The following is a 16284-nucleotide window of genomic DNA, read 5'->3' on the forward strand; positions in this document are numbered from 1 at the left end:
TTTATAAATTAAGATTTTAGACATTTAGTGTAGATAGCAGCCAGACTTGTCAGGCAAGACTGGAGTGTTCCAATCATGGAACAGTGAAAATGAAGGAAGTCGTTCCTGAGGGATTTTGGTATGGCTGAGGCAGTTAGATGCTGGTTTTAACTGTCTCTAGTGAAGAGCCCAGGAAAGTGGATTTGTCTCCTACAAGAAACATCTATCCTGTGGCAGTTCAGGCTTGAGCAGTGAATTTGGCTCTGGATGGTGGACATCCAGACTGGTTCAGCTCCCTCTCTTCATATCTCTGTGGATTTACTTGCTCTGGACCTGTGTTCCTGGAAAACCTTAGATCATTGCTGGAGCTGAGGAGGACCCAGTTGTGAGACATCCATTTTCCCTTCTAGCCAGCCAAGTTGGACCTGGCAGCCTGTGTTAGTACAGGCTAGATTTTGACCCATCTTTTCAGTCCTGGAGTCTATCCTTAGACACCTAGTTTTAGTGTGACAACTGTTATGAGTAAGATTAGATTAGCTAGTTATTAGGTATTGATTATATATTGACTAGGAAGTACCTAGCAGGAAGGAGCTGGAGTTGAGAATTCCAGGTTGGAATGAAGGAGGAGGAAGTCTATCTGTTCTGTGTGTGGACTCCATGAGTGGTAGGCAAAAACTGTTGCCAGCCTGGGAGACCTCAGAGCAAAGGACATCTTGCATCCTGTTTTCCCCTGGGATCCTGTGTGCATTTAAGGAAAGAACAAGAGAAGAGGACAGTGCTTCAAGCAAACCCCTTACTGCTTGGTTCCTGAGACAACTGTAGCTCCTGGCATCCAGACATCATCAGTAGATTGCAGTGAGAAATCCCAAAGCCACAAAAGCCCCAGCTATACTCAAGCCTGGCAGGTTCCAGGTTTGAGGCAGAAACCCAGAGACTCCAGTATAGCTCCTTGGGCCCTGTTAGTTAGATAGCTTAAATTAGTGTAGTGAATAAGTCCTTCCCTGTCCCTTTGGGTTTTGTTATTAGGTGTTAAGATTTTAGAGTAGTCATTCCTATCCCTCCTTTTAGTTGTTTCTAATTAAAACCCAATTTCACCTTGTTACCTTGTCAGTTAATTCAAGGCCTCTGGCCAGAGTGACAGTTGGCTGTTATTTTTCAGTTGGAAGTGGTGTAGCTGTACAAGACTTCAGTGTTCAGTTATAGTCTCTCTTACATCCCAGAGAGTGTTCCCACAAACCCCATAGTTGATTTTTAATATCCCTGGTGACCCCATTACTTATCTTTTCCTACACCTCTCCCTACATCTCTTACCCTTAAACCCATTATTAAACAGTTTTCATAACTTACTGGTTACTTTCCTTCTCCACAACCATTCAAGGACCCACTAACGGAGTTGTTTGTTCCCTGGCTTAGATAAGAATGACAGTTAGGTTTAACAATACATACATATACATATACATATATATACATACATGTCATGTATGTATATTCATATTACTTTTGTACATATTGTCTTCCCTCCAGTAGAATGTAAATTTTTTGAGTAGGAGATTTTTTTTTCTATTTTGGTTCATTTTTATTTTTGTTTCCCCAGCACAGTGCCTTACAGCTAGTAGGAACTAAGTAAATGTTAAATTAACTGAATTGAGGAAGGAAGATACATTTGCTAAAATAATAAATCCTAGCTGTTATAGCCTTGTGTACTCTCTCTTAATCCTCACTAGCCCTATTGTATTACAGTATGACCATGAAGCTAAGTTCACCCAGAGCAATGCCTGACAACTAATTTCTAGTACAAATCATAGTAAGGCTATTATGCAATTTTCATGGTCTAATGAAAGCACAAATCTAGACAGTGTATCAGAGATGTTGGTCAGTCTCCTCAGTTGCATGACTTATATGACCTTGGGATCATTACATGAGCTTTCAAAGAATATTTTTTTTCTTCCAGAAATTGGAGATTAACCACATAATACCTACCACCTGTTTGAGCCTTCAAATGCTTCAAGAATTGAAATGAAACCAGAAAAAAAATTAAATTAATACTATATCATAAAAATAATGTCTGAAAACAATTTTGAATGGTAAAACCACTACAGTTGGTATGCAAGAAACTCTCTATAAGGAATAATATCTTTTATATAATGACAGAGTACTACTAATAACACCTTTATGAACACAGAAGAACTGCAAGGCATTGTGGTAGAGACCTGGCCTTGAAGTTAGGCCTGGATTCACGTACTGTTTTTGACACATTCTGGCCATACGATCATGGGCAATTTACTGAATCTTTCAGTGCCTAAGGAAACTCTACAACTGGAGATAAGTTGCTGATTTTCAATGGTAGAGAGAATTTCCATTTTAGGATTAAATCACAAGTCCAGATTAAAAAAATATTCACAAAAACATTTGCCTTGTGAACAGGGCTACAAAAATCTCTTTCTCAACAAACTCTTTTCTTCTTGGTTAGAGATGCTTACACTAGAAGGTGTTGACTCTACCTTCTCTCTTCTAGAAGTCTTCTCAAAGCAGCATGGCATCATCTCAAAGCAGCCAGTCTAGATGCTCCAGAGCAAGATCGAAGGAAGAAAAGCATATGGAGGGGAGGACAGAGCCAAGATGGCAGGGTAAAGGAAGCACTAGAGCTGAGCTTTCTCAACATTCCCTTCCAAACAACTTTAAAATCATATTTCCTGTTGGATTCTGGAGTGGCATAATCAATAAGAGGTTGGGAATGAAACATTTTTCCATTTCCAATGTAGGTAGTCAGAATACAGATCTGTGATACTTGGGGCTGGCTTAGAGTGCATGCTGCACCAACACCAGCTGTGAGCCTTGGATATGTTTCAACAGCAGCAGCAGCAGATTTTGAAGCTCCCAGCCTAGAGATGGCAAGGAAATTTGACAACTGGTCAGAAAGAGATTAAGGAGATCTCTATGTTAATTCTGGGTATAGGGCTGGGCACTGTTTGACACTTTCATTGCACATAACCAGTTTCAGGTTGCAGCTCCAAGTAGGAGAGGAGTATTTGTGATTGTAAGGGATTAGGGGCCCTATCTGGATAAAGATCAGAGTACAAACCAGAAGAGCAGTGACCACACATCTCTCTATGACACACCACCTTGAAAACACCAAAAATTTGCAAATCCCCAGAACTAGCTGTGAAAACAATGGTGCAAAAAAAAAAGTCTGGAGGTTGGGACAGTGTCTTTCCCACAGGTGAAGAGAGCACAACTTTAACATAAAGTCCAAAGTTAAGAAATAGGCTACAAAAGTGAACAAATTAAAACAAAACCTGAATCATAAAAAGTTATTATGGTGACAAGGAAAATGAAGACACATACTCAGAAGAAGATAGTGACATGGAAATAGTTATAAGCAAAGACTCAAAGAAAATGCAAATTGGGTACAAGCCCAGAAAGAACTCCTAGAAGAGGTAAAGAAAGCAAAAAATGTTTTTTTTTTAAATTTACTGAAACGATAAAGGAAAAATTGAGAAGAGGAATGAGAAAGATGTAAGAAAATTATGAAAAGAGAATCAACAGCTTGGTAAAAGAGATACCAAAAATGCTGAAGAAAGGCATACCTTAAAAAACAGAATTGGCCAAATGGCAAAAGAGCTACAAAACTTTTCTGATGAAAACAACTCCTAATGCAGAAGTGGCTAAATGGTAAAAGAGGCACCAAAGTTCACTGAAGAAAATAATTCTTTAAATATTAGGATTAAATATTAGGATTGTACAAATGGAAGCTAATGACTCCACAAAGCATCAAGAAACAATAAAACAAATTCTTAAGAATAAAAAAATAGAAGAAAATGTTAACTATCTCATTGGGAAAATAACTGATCTGTAAAACAGATCAAGGGGGAGAGAATTTAATAATTATTGGAATACTTGAAAGTTGATTGAAAAGCCAGTCTAGATATCATATTTCAAGAAGTTGTAAGGGAAAACAATACCCTGATATCTTAGAACCAGAGAGCAAAATAGAAACCAAAAATATCCACCAGTTACCTCTCAGAAAGAGATTGCAAAATAAAATCTCCAGGAAAAGTACAGTCAAGTTCTAAAACTCCCACGTCAAGGAATAAATATTGAAAATAAGCAGAAAAAACAATTCAAATACCATGGTGCCATAATCAGGACCACACAAGACCAAACAGCTATACATTTAAAGGAGGAGATGTCTTGGAATATGATATTATGGAAGACAAAGGAGCTAGGATTACAACCAAGAATAACATAAAAAACTGAATATAATAATTCAAATGGAAAAAAGGACACTAGAGGATTTTCATGCATTAATGATGAAAAGACTAGGTGTGAGGAGAAAATTTGACACTCAAACACATGACTCAAGAGAATCATAAAAATTTTTAAAAAACAAAAAAGAGAAATCATAAAGGACTTAATAAAGTTTAACTGTTTGCATTGCTTTATGGGAAGATGATATATGTAACTCCTAAGAACTTTATCATTATTAGGGACAGTTAGGAGTCTTCATAAATAGAAAATATGGAGGGGGAGATCAATTATGTTGGGATGATCTAAAAAAATGGAGCAATGAGAATAAAGACTGTCCTAGGAGAAAGGATGGGAGGGGTAGGCAAAGCTTGAGCTTCTCTCTTAGTTGAATTTGTTTAAAGAGGGAAAAATATACACAGACATAGACTCACTTGGATATAGAAATCTGTCTTACTCAGCAGGAAAGTAACAGAGGATGGAGCTAAGAAAAAGGGTGGGGATGATAGAAGGAGAGCAAATTAAGGGAGGCAGTGGTTGGAAACAAAACAGATTTTTGAGGAGCAACAGGATAAAAAAGAGAAACAAGGATAAATAGAATGGAGGAAAATACATAATTATCATCATACCTGTGAATATGAATGAGATGAACTCACCATAAAATGGAAAGAGATAGCAGAATGTATTAGAATCCAGAATTCAACCATATTGTTTATAAGAAAGACACCTAAAATAGAAAGAAATGCAATTAAAATAAGGAGCTGGAACAGAATCTATTATGCTTCAGCTAAAGTAAAAAAGATAGGGGTAGCCATCATGATTGTAAAAATGTGAAATAAAAAATAGTTCTAATTAAAAAGATAATCAAGAAATAAATTTTACTAAATGAAGTAATGACAATGAAGTCATATAAATAATGAATCACACATGCAGCAAATGGCAGAGTATCTAAATTCTTAAAGCAAAAGTTAAATGAGTAATAGAAAGAAATAGAGGATAAAACTATATTATTGAAGGACCCCAACTTTCCTCCACTGGAAACTAGTTAAATTTGATCATAAAATAAATGATAAAGAAGTTAAGGGAATCAATAGAATTAGATATGATAGACCTTTGGAGAAAACTAAATAGTAGAAAAAAATGTACCTTTTTCTTAGCTGTACATATCACCTGCACAAAGATTGACCACGTATATTTTAGGGCATAAAAAACCCTCATAATCAAATGCAGAAAAGCAGAAATATTAAATGCGCCTTTTTGGAATCATAAAGCAATAAAGATTACATTAAATAAAGGACATTGGAAGTATAAATAAAAAATAATCAGAAACTAAATAATCTAATCTTAAAAAAATCAATGAGCCAAAGAACAAATCATTGAAACAATAATTTCCTTAAAGACAATGACAACAGTGAAATAACATTCTGAAATTTGTAGGATACAGCCAAGGCAATACTTAGGGGAAGATTTATACCTCTAAATGCTTAAATAAAATAGAGAAAGAGCAGATCAATAAATTACATGTACAATTTAAAAAAAAAACTAGAAAAAGAACAAACTGAAAATCTTCAATTGAACACCAATTTGGAAATCTTGAAAATAAAAAGAGAGATTAATAAAATTTGAAAGTAAGAAAATCATTGAGGTAATAAATAAAACTAGGAGCTGGCTTTATGGAAAAAAATAGGCAAGTGATTGGTTAATTTGATAAAAAAAGAAAATCCAGTATCAAAAATGGAAAGGGTGAATTTACAAACAATGAGGATGAAATTAAAGCAATGATTAGGAGTTATTTTACCAAATTATATGCCAATAAATCTGACAATTTAAGTGAAATGGATGAATATTTACAAAAATATAAATATTCAGATTAACAGAAGAGGAAACAGGATACTTATCTCACTTCATCTTAGAAAAAGGAGTTGAACAAACCATCAGCAAACCATCTAAGAAAAAAATTTCTAGAACCAGATGGATTCACAAGTGAATTCTATTAAACATTTAAAGAATAATTAATTCCAACACTACATAAACTATTTTAAAAAATAGGTAAAGAAATCTTATCAAATCCCTTCTATGACATAAATGTTGTGTTGATACCTTAATCAGGGAGAGCCAAAACAAAGCAAGCTATAGACCAATTTTCCTAATGGATATCAATGCAAAAAATTTAAATAAAATTGTATTAAAAGGAGATTACAGAAATATATCACAAATATCATATACTATGACCAGGAATGCAGGGCTAGTTCAGTATTATGAAAGCTATCAGCATAGTTGACCATATCGATATCAAAATCAGCAAAAACCGTATGATTAGCTCAATTGATGCAAAAGAGCTTTTGATAAAATAAAACAATCCTTCCTATTAAAAATTCTAGAAAATACAGGAAAAATGAAGCCTTTCTTAAAATATTTTTAGAAGATATGTATCTAAAATTAAGATCAAGCATTATCTGTACTGGTGATAAACTAGAAGCATTCCCAATAAGATCAGGAGAGAAACAAGGATTTACTTTTTTAAATTATTAAATATTGTACTAGATATGCTAACTATAGCTATATGACAGAAAGAAGAAGTTGAAAATTTAAGAATAGGCATCAAGGAAACAAAACTATCACTCTTTTCAGACAACACGATGTTATACTTAGAGAACCCTAGAGAATCAAGTAAAAAGAAATTGAAATAATTAACAATTTTAGTAATGTTTCAGGATATAAAATAAACCCACATAGATCATTGGTATTAAACTCAACACAGGATGAGTTGGAAAGAGAAATTCCATTTAAAATAACTGTAGATAATATAAAATACTTGGGAATCTGCCTTCCAAGACAAACCCTGGAAATACATGAACAAAATTACAAAATTATTTTCACACAAATACAGTGCTCCAATACAATTCCAAAGACTCTGGCTGAAAAATAACATCCACCTCCAGGGAGAATTAATTGGACTCTGAATGCAGAATGAAGCACACTATTTAAATTTACTTAATTTTTTCTTTTGCCAAAATAGCTAATATGAAAATGTTTTGCGTGACTTCACATGTATAATCGATATCATTGCCCTCTTAATGGATGGGGGAGTAGTTGGTGAGTGGGAGAGGATTTGGAACTCAAAATTAAAAAAATGTTAAAATAAAGTATAATTAAAAAAACACAGGACAGTAGAAACATCCTCCTTCCTCCCAGACTCAGTTGAAAAAGCTGGGAATTGAGGGAATGAAGAAATAAATGACCACATACTTTCCCAAATATATTGGGAATGTAGTCAAATGGAAATGGAAAACAGAAACCTTGAGCAATATGGAATTATGCTAAGAAATGACCAAAATATTTTTACCCTTTATCCAGAGGTCTTGAGGTTAGGCATATATCCAAAGGAGATCAAGGATAGAAAGAAAGATTCTATATACATCAAAATATTAATAGCAGTGTTTTTTGTAGTAGCACAGAACTGGAAATAAAGTAGATGCCCATTGATTAGAAAATTGCTAAATATATTGTGGTATATGCATGTAATAGCTTATTTGTAACCAATAGGAAAGGTTGAAGAATACAGAAATGCATGGGAAGACTTAGATGAACTGATGCAAAGTGAAGCAAATAAAACCAGGAAAACGACATAATACAATAATTATAGTGATATAAAGGAAAACAAAACCCCAAAAGAAAATCAAAATAGAAAGCTGAGCAATTGTAATGATCAAAGTTGGGCCCAAAGAAAAGAAAACTCATCTCTCCTTTTTGTAGAGAGGGAAGACTATGGGATATACTGTTAAACTCCATAGCTACATTAGTTAATTTTTCTGAACTGTTCTTTTTAAAGACTCTCTTTTTTATTCTTTGTTACAAGGGAGGCAAAAAGGACAGGAGAGAAGAAGAAATGGTTTGTGTGTGTGGGAGAAGGGTCTCTATGAAAATAAAAATGATGCAAAAACAAAAAATATTAATACAATTTAAAAAAAATTAAACAAGGCTCTCATAAAGGGTTGGAATCTAGTCAGAGCTATTTCCCCGTGACCGAGTCATACATGGAGTGGAATTCGAAAACAGAAATTTGTGTAAGTCTGCTCACAAGCTGACAAAGAAACCTGAAATAGCTGGAAAGCAGGTAGGATGCCAGGACTAATTGTAGATCTCAACTAACAAAGGCTTAAAATTCTGCCTCCTGCTTTAACTGAAAAAGAACTGCCAAGCTGTGTGTCCGCTCAGAGAATCTTCATTAGGACAGAAAATGACTTCTGTTTTTTTTTTTGTTTTGTTTTGTTTTGTTTGGACAAATAAATATTTGAAAGGGGGTGTAACGTGAGAAGCCTTGCTGTTGTTATGATGTTACTGATACACACACATTGTTGCTTTTATAGCTGATGTTATCAGGCTACATTATCATTAGGCTTCCAAGGTAACCTGAGGCAGCCAGGCTATTGACTTAGCACCACCTAACACTGGTGCCTCTGTCCAGCTCAGCCACTGTAACCCAAGAAAACAGCATACCTCACAGACAACTTTCTTTAGCTGCTGATAAAAGCAGCCAACAGCATGGAATTGCTTGGTAGAAGTAGTTATTTGTGAGAGCAAACCTGTTCAGAGGGCCAGTCAGTGACCAGAGACTACCGTTTTCACTTCTTAAGTTTCTAATGGAAGGATGTTTTTGTCTCTGTATGAGAGAAGTATTGTTGTAGGAATTCTGGGGTTAATGCCTTGATCTGGCTCTTATTCTCTCCCATATTTTCTTTTTTTCTGTTGGATTTTTATAACCTAGCCATGTTTCAATGTCAACGTGGAAAACAAGACTGAGCCGAGAACTGAAATCCCCAGCTCCAAGAATGCATCCGTTTCCTTGCTCGGCACTCCTCACCTGCTTTGGGAACACAAGAGATAATGTACCCTTTGATCAATCCAGTCCGGCCGATGCTCATTCCACCATCTACGTCCAGCCTTTGGCCAAAGCTAGTGGACATGAAAGTCACCCGGGAGGACCAGAGGAAATCCTAGAGGAAAAGCTGAGTTCCTGTACTCACTCAGAGAAAAATGGCAGTACAGCTAACCATGATGTTGCCCAGCCTGCTCCGGTACCAGAGGAACTGCCTGTATTCCCAGCTGATGAGCCAGACTGTAATTCAGTTATGCTCCACACTTCCATCCCCAGACCATCCATCATTGAAATGCCAAAGGTGAGTGCGTGCCTCTTAGTTCTACGGATTGGTGTTAAAAGGAATCAAATAGGGTACATCAGCTCCTTGAGAGTTTTCATGTCCCCGGCTCCTGGCATTGTGCCTGATACACAGTAGGTGTTTACTATATTTGTTGAGTGATTGAACGAAGGAATCATAGACCCCTTAGGAAACTCTTACTATCCTTCATCTTTTTTCGGAACTTCTTGAATAAACTGAATTTGACTTGCAGTCTTGTCAGCTAACAATGTGGTCTTGGGAGTTTCATATACCCATTCAGGACCTCAGTTACTTCATTCATATAAAAGGGAGAAAGTAGACAAAATGTTCTGAGAGTGTCTTTCCAGTTCAAATAGTCTATTAATTGCCAGAATACCAATCTCCTTATCAGTAATTGATTCAAATAACTCTTAGTTTCACATAATTCTAATTATATGACATAAAGAACTAGGGTTATCCGAGTTTGGGTCTTCTCTTCCTTCTAGTGTATAAACTCTATGAGGATGTGTATTGTGTATTGTTTAGATTTTTTTATTCCTATTCCCTATCTCCTCCCATCTAGGGCAGGGACTAATAAATGTTTTTAAGAATGTTAAATGAATAGTGACAGTGTAGGGAAATAACACTTTCTGGAATTAAATTAACTTCAACAAGGGTTTATTAAGCCCCTAATATGTGCTAGGAATTGTGCTAGGTCTTGTCTACCTTGGGGAGGGGGAGAAGAGTGAGGTTGCATCTGTGATTTTATTTTTCTTCCAATTCAGTTTAGTGACTGTTTTTAATTTATTCTTTTTATTTTATTTTATTTTAAACCCTTACCTTCCATCTTGGAGTCAATACTGTGTATTGGTTCCAAGGCAGAAGAGTGGTAAGGGCTAGGCAATGGGGGTCAAGTGACTTGCCCAGGGTCACACAGCTTGGAAGTGTCTGAGGCCACATTTGAACCTAGGACCTTCCATCTCTAGGCCTGGCTCTCAATCCACTGAGTTACCCAGCTGCCCCCTTTTCAATTTATTCTTAGAGAGTTTCCTGAGTTTCTAATAGATTAAATGACTAGTCCAGGCCCATATAGTCAGCATATCTAAGGTAGAACTTGGACATAGGTTGTTTTGATTTCAAGCCTAGCTCCTTTGTCCACTATATTACATTTTACTATACTTGTCTGAGACTGCCAAGGCAAAAAATGCCAAGAAAAAATGATGTGCAGTGTTCTTCCTCTTTAAAGTTTTAGAAAATATTCAGTGGATTGAGAAGGCCAGAAATAATGAGTGAACAACAAGGATTCCAGTCTTTTGAGTTGTTGCAAAATGAACTTTCCTTGGGACCTTACATCTATGAAGAAATTGAACTGATGTGGGGAAAAAGTTAATAATGTAGATGTTTTGGGGGCAATTTTCTGAACCTTTTAGAAAGAAGTAGGACCGATCACCAAGGATTTGTTGTTAGTAACAACTTCATCTTGGAAAAATTCATAGTTTTCACTGATACTTAGCTTTGAGACTGGATATTGTTATTGGCAACATGAATATATGTGTATTAGGGAGTAGTGAAGCAAGGATCCTTCATTGGTTCTTGGTTCACTGGGAAGGATTATGAAAGAAGAAAAAGTGTGAATAGTTAATAAGCTTTTTGGCACTGAACCTGCCTAAGTCTCTGGAGCACTAATCATTGGAAATACCCTAATAGAATTTGGGTAGTTACTTATCAAGGATGCTGTAGCCAAGAATTAATCCATTGGGCAAGGGATTAATCTAAATTACCTTTCATTAATTCTAACCATGAGATTCTACTATCTTCTGATGCCAGTTCAGGGCAATGCAATCTATAGAGATTCCCCTGGTTGATAGCCCAGATCCCAATATTCCAGATCGGAAGCCTATGTCATTCTTTTCTCCATTCTTTTAGCTTCAACACCTTCCTTGTCCATCTGGCTCCTGGCTCCTTAGCTGTCAGGTTTTTGTTCTCTATAATAGCCAGATATGTCTCTCTTCTCTCAGCTTCTTTCCTAATTAGTTTTCAAATGGCTTCTTTTTTATATATACCTTCATTTGATAAGACTATGAATATATTACATATATTTTAATGTTTATACGATATTATCTATCAATCAATCAATCAATCTATCTATCTATCTATCCATCTATCCATCCATCTATCTATCTAAACCAGTGATGGGCAAACTTTTTAAAGAGGGGGCCAAAGGAAAGGAAAGACTCATCTGTCAGTCTGTTTTTAAGGCAACTCTTTGGAAGTTTCATGGTATTGTATCCTACTCATTGTATTCATCAGATTAGAAATAATGTTGCGCAGTGGGATAGAACATTTTAGGGGGCAGCATCTGGCCTGCAGGCTGTAGTTTGCCCATCACTGATCTAAACTATCTGTCTGACTGCTTGTCTGTCTGTCTGTCTTCTCAGGAGTATAACATATTAGGCTCTCCAATAAGCTGTGACTTCTTTGTATTTAAAGATACATCTTAGAGAGTGCAAATAACCAGTTAGTAGCTTTGGAGATGTTGCTCCCTGCATATTTCGCAAGAGCAGGATGGTGTTGTACAAAGAACATAGGGTTTAGCATGAGAAAACTGGTGTTTGAGCCTGCTGATTTGTAGGCAAGGTTATTCAGTTCCCTGAATTGCATTTTCCTCATCTATAAAATGAAGATATTAATAATTGTTTCACTATTTCACCATGTTGTTGTGAAGAAAGCACTTTTTGAAGCACCATAAAACTGAGTTAGTCATATTTATTTTGTTATTGAGAGAATGGGTCATAGCAAGGGTGGAGGCCTGCTTTTAAGATTTGTATGATTAATTTCTATGCAGGTCTAAAGTCCCAGAAGGGACCTTAACAGTTGGCTAATCCTTGGGTTCTTAAACTTTTTGGTGTTACGGACCTCTTGGGCAGTCTTGTGAAGCTTATGGACTTCCCCTGGTTGATAGACTGGATCCCTAGATTCTAAACTGGACAGGACAGTGTCATTCTTCTTGCCACTCCTTTGTTGCCTTTTGGCTTCTCTGGTTTCCTTCAAGTTCCACCTTCTATAAGGAGATTTTCTTGATTCCCCCTAATGCTAATTCCTTCCTTTTTTCCCTTTTCTAGATTCCTTGGATATTTTCAGCCCCCAATTCCCCCAATAATCAGTCCATTCTCTCTACTGATTGTCTCCAATTCTCCCAGTGATATATATTGAATATAGTTGCTTGCATATTGTCTCCCCCAACAGATTGTTAGCTCCTTGAAATCAGGGATTGTCTTTTACCTTCTTCTGTATCCCCTGCACTTAGCACAATGCCTGGCATATGATGAGTGCTTAATACATGCTTGTAGACCAACTGTTCCCTCCTAGAATGATATTTTTAAATTCACAAGACACATGAGATTACAAAGGAAAACAATTATATTGAATACAGTTATCAAATTATATATATATTTAAAAAGAAAATTAGTGAACCCCAGGATAAGAATCAACTTGGGGCCACTTCCCCTTCCCCCTTCTGACACCATTTTATAGATGAGGAAAATGAAGTCCAAAGATGCTATATAGGGCTATAGATTTACATCTACAGGGGACTCTGGAGACCATCTAGGTCACCTTTTTCCTTCTTTATTTTTCAAATGGAAGAATGGAAGCACAGAGAAATGAAGTGAGTTGACTGAGCATACATTGGTAGCAAGATGCTTCTCTTTCCAAATCCAGGAATCTTTCCCCTTCACTGTGCCCTTGGATTGAAATAGCCATAGGTTTCTTTTCAAGTCTCCCCATTAGTTACTTTTTAAGCTTTTCTAGGTCTCTCTCTTAGGCTAGAGTATATTCACTATCCGGACTCCTCATAAGCTGATGATGTCTTGTTAATGGTATTATGGTTCTGCTTTGAGATTTTCTGATGAACCACACCAGAGGAGTGCAGGGTTTTATTATTCTCCTAGTAATTATGCAACCAAAAGTGTTCCCTCAGCTGATGATGAATTATCTTCTATTATAATCTTGCCTAGAAGGCAAAAATATTTCCACTTAGCTTGCACTGATCTCCATCATTTAGGCTGTCTCAGTAGAGACAACAAATTTTAATAATGTTCAGTAACAGGACATAATAATAGCTAAGAAATGGGGACATGTCCCTCTATTTGTCTTCAGCTCCCTGGTGCTCAGGCTGGAGGGTGATTCATTATAAAGCCTTTGAAAAACCTGAAACAACATCTGGCATGAGAGGAAGATCACGTGGGCTGAGAGGGAATGAAAGGGCTTGGTTTATTTTTGCATGTGTGAATATCCAGGCCTTCACATATGAAGATGTGTGAACTTACATTATCTGGTCAGTAACATTTTTATAACCCTCAAAATCTGGAAAATCAAGAATAAAAGGATAACAAGATTTAAGATAAGGATGTTTCCTTTCTTTTAGAGACTTTGTTTACTTTGAATGATCTGTGATTCTGTGCATGTAGGCACTTCCCCCATCATGAGGGATCTGGCCTAAATAATCTAAAAGGGGTTTTTCCTTTTCTGAGTTTTATATTAAATATCTGCCTCAGTTTAAGAATGCATAAACTATTCCTCATCAGTCTTCTAGTGATGAACGTTTCCATGTTTCTCTAGCCTACACCTGGTAGACCTCAATTTAAATTAACAAACCTTTGCTTAAAAAAAGATCTTATAAATGAGGATCTGCATTCCACAATTTATAAATGGCCGAAGGTCTGCACAGGCAGTTTTATAGAATATGAAATTACTGCTCTCAACAGTCATATGAAAAATACTCTGAATCACTAAAAATTAGAGATATATCAATTAAAACAACTGATTTCCACCTCACACCCATCAGATTGGCTAGGATGACAGAAAAGGCAAATGACTAATAATGGAGGGGATATGGGAAAATTGATACACTAATACACTGACGGTGGAGCTGTGAACCAGTCCAACTATTCTAAAGAACAATTACAGCTATACCCAAAGGGTCACATAGTTGTGCATATTTTTGACACAGAAATACCACTAAAGAAATCACAGAAAAAGGAAAAGAATTCATACACACAAAATTTTATAGTGGCTCTTTTGTGAATAACCACCAATTAAGAAAAACTAAACAAGTTATGATAATTATGTTTGATTGTGATGGACTACCATTGTGTTTTAAGAAATGAAGAAGAGGATGGCTTCAGAAAAACTCAGAAAGACATATAAACTGACGTAAAGTGAAGTGAGCAGAACCAGGAGAACAATGTACACAGTAACAGCAGTATTTTAAGATGATCAATTGGGACAGACTTAGCTAGACTGACCATCAAAATAATTCCAAAAGACTCATAATGAAAAAGGCTATACTCTTCCAGGTAGAGAATTAATGGATTCTGAATGCAGGTTGAATCATATTTTTTCTTTATTTTTCTTACTCTTTTTTTTTTTTTGCAACTTGGCTAATGTAAAAATATATTTTGCATAACTTTATATGTATAATGGGTACCATATTGCTTGTTTTCTTAATGGGTGGGGAAAGGGGTAGTAAGAGGAAGGGATTTGGAGCTGAAAATTTAAAAAATTTAATTTACCTAATAAAAAGAAAATGAGACTGAAGCTAAGTCTTTTTTTTTTAACCCTTATCTTTCATCTTAGAATCATTACTGTGTATTGGTTATAAGGCAGAAGAGTGGTAAGGGCTAGGCAATCGGGGTTAAGTGACTTGCTCAGGGTCACACAGCTAGGAAGTGTCTGAGGTCAGATTTGAACCCAGAACCTCCCATCTCTAGGTCTGGTTCTCAATCCACTGAGCCACCCAGCTGCCCCAGACTTAAGCTAAGTCTTGAAAGAAGATGGAAACTAAGAGGCAGAGGTGAGGAGGGAGAGTATTCTAGACATAGGGCTCAGCCAGTAAAAAGTGCACAGATTTGGGAGATGGAGTATTTTGTGTGAAGAACAGCAAGTAGGTCAGTGTAGATGGATTATAGAGTGTGTGGAGGGGAGAAAAGTGTAGAGCCTGAGAGCTAGTAAGGGGCAAGGTTATGAATAGTTTTACATGCTAAAAAGGATTTTATCATTGATCCTAGGATCAGTGAAATTTTGGGGGGAGAGTTGGGGTGGGAAGGACATGGTCAGGCCAGCACAGTAGTAAAATCATTTTAGCAGCTGAATGGAGAATGGACTGGCATGGGGAAAGACTTAAGGCATGGAGACCACTGTTCTGGGACAGACAGTCTGCAATACATTGAAATAAGGCAAGCAGAAGTACCCCTCCATCCCTGAAAAATCTGTGGTCCTCGAATCATAGGTGCTATAGTGGATAGATCCCTGGACCTGAAATCATGGATATAGAAGTCCAAATTCATATATATATATACACACACACACACACACACACACACCTTTACCTTCTGTCTTAGTATCAATACTAAGAATCAGTTCCAAGGCAGAAGAGTGGTAAGGGCTAGGCAAAGGGGGTTGTGATTTGTCCAGGGTCACACAGCTAGGAAGTGTCTGAGGCCAGACTGAACCCAGGACCTCCAGTCCCCAGACCTCCTAGCTGCTCCTACGAGATAACAGGATAATAAAGTACTTTGCAAAACTTAAAAATTCCTCTTTCATGTTAACTATTACTGATATTTTGGGAACGGAGAGGTCCTACAAAGAATGCCCATTTCATCTTCAAGATACAGCAATCAATTGAGAACTATAAATAGAATTGAATTTTAAAAAAGAAAAGAAAAAGAAAAAAGAGGATCTAAGTACAGCAAATGTGTTGGGCTTTGATAGCATTAAAACAAAAAGGCTGCCTCATTCTTCCATGGTATCCAAAGATCATTTTCTCCAGTCTTTTTAATTTCAATAACTGGGAAGAGTCAGATTGTATCTTCCACTTCTCACTTTGTCCACAACCCTGAAC

At 36.5% G+C, this 16284-nt stretch overlaps 1 protein-coding gene across 1 annotated transcript in view; it reads left to right on the forward strand.

Annotated features, from left to right (window-relative positions):
• Window positions 1–9002: 9002 nt before the first annotated feature.
• Window positions 9003–16284, forward strand: part of FAM107B (family with sequence similarity 107 member B) — a 321345-nt gene continuing 314063 nt past the window's right edge. Inside the window, exon 1 of the mRNA XM_044679433.1 lies at window positions 9003–9404. Coding sequence (XP_044535368.1) covers window positions 9003–9404 — 402 coding nt within the window. The remainder of the gene's footprint in view (window positions 9405–16284) is intronic.

The sequence above is a fragment of the Gracilinanus agilis genome, chromosome 5, assembly GCF_016433145.1.
Source record: "Gracilinanus agilis isolate LMUSP501 chromosome 5, AgileGrace, whole genome shotgun sequence".
In the NCBI taxonomy this organism is placed as follows: domain Eukaryota; kingdom Metazoa; phylum Chordata; class Mammalia; order Didelphimorphia; family Didelphidae; genus Gracilinanus; species Gracilinanus agilis.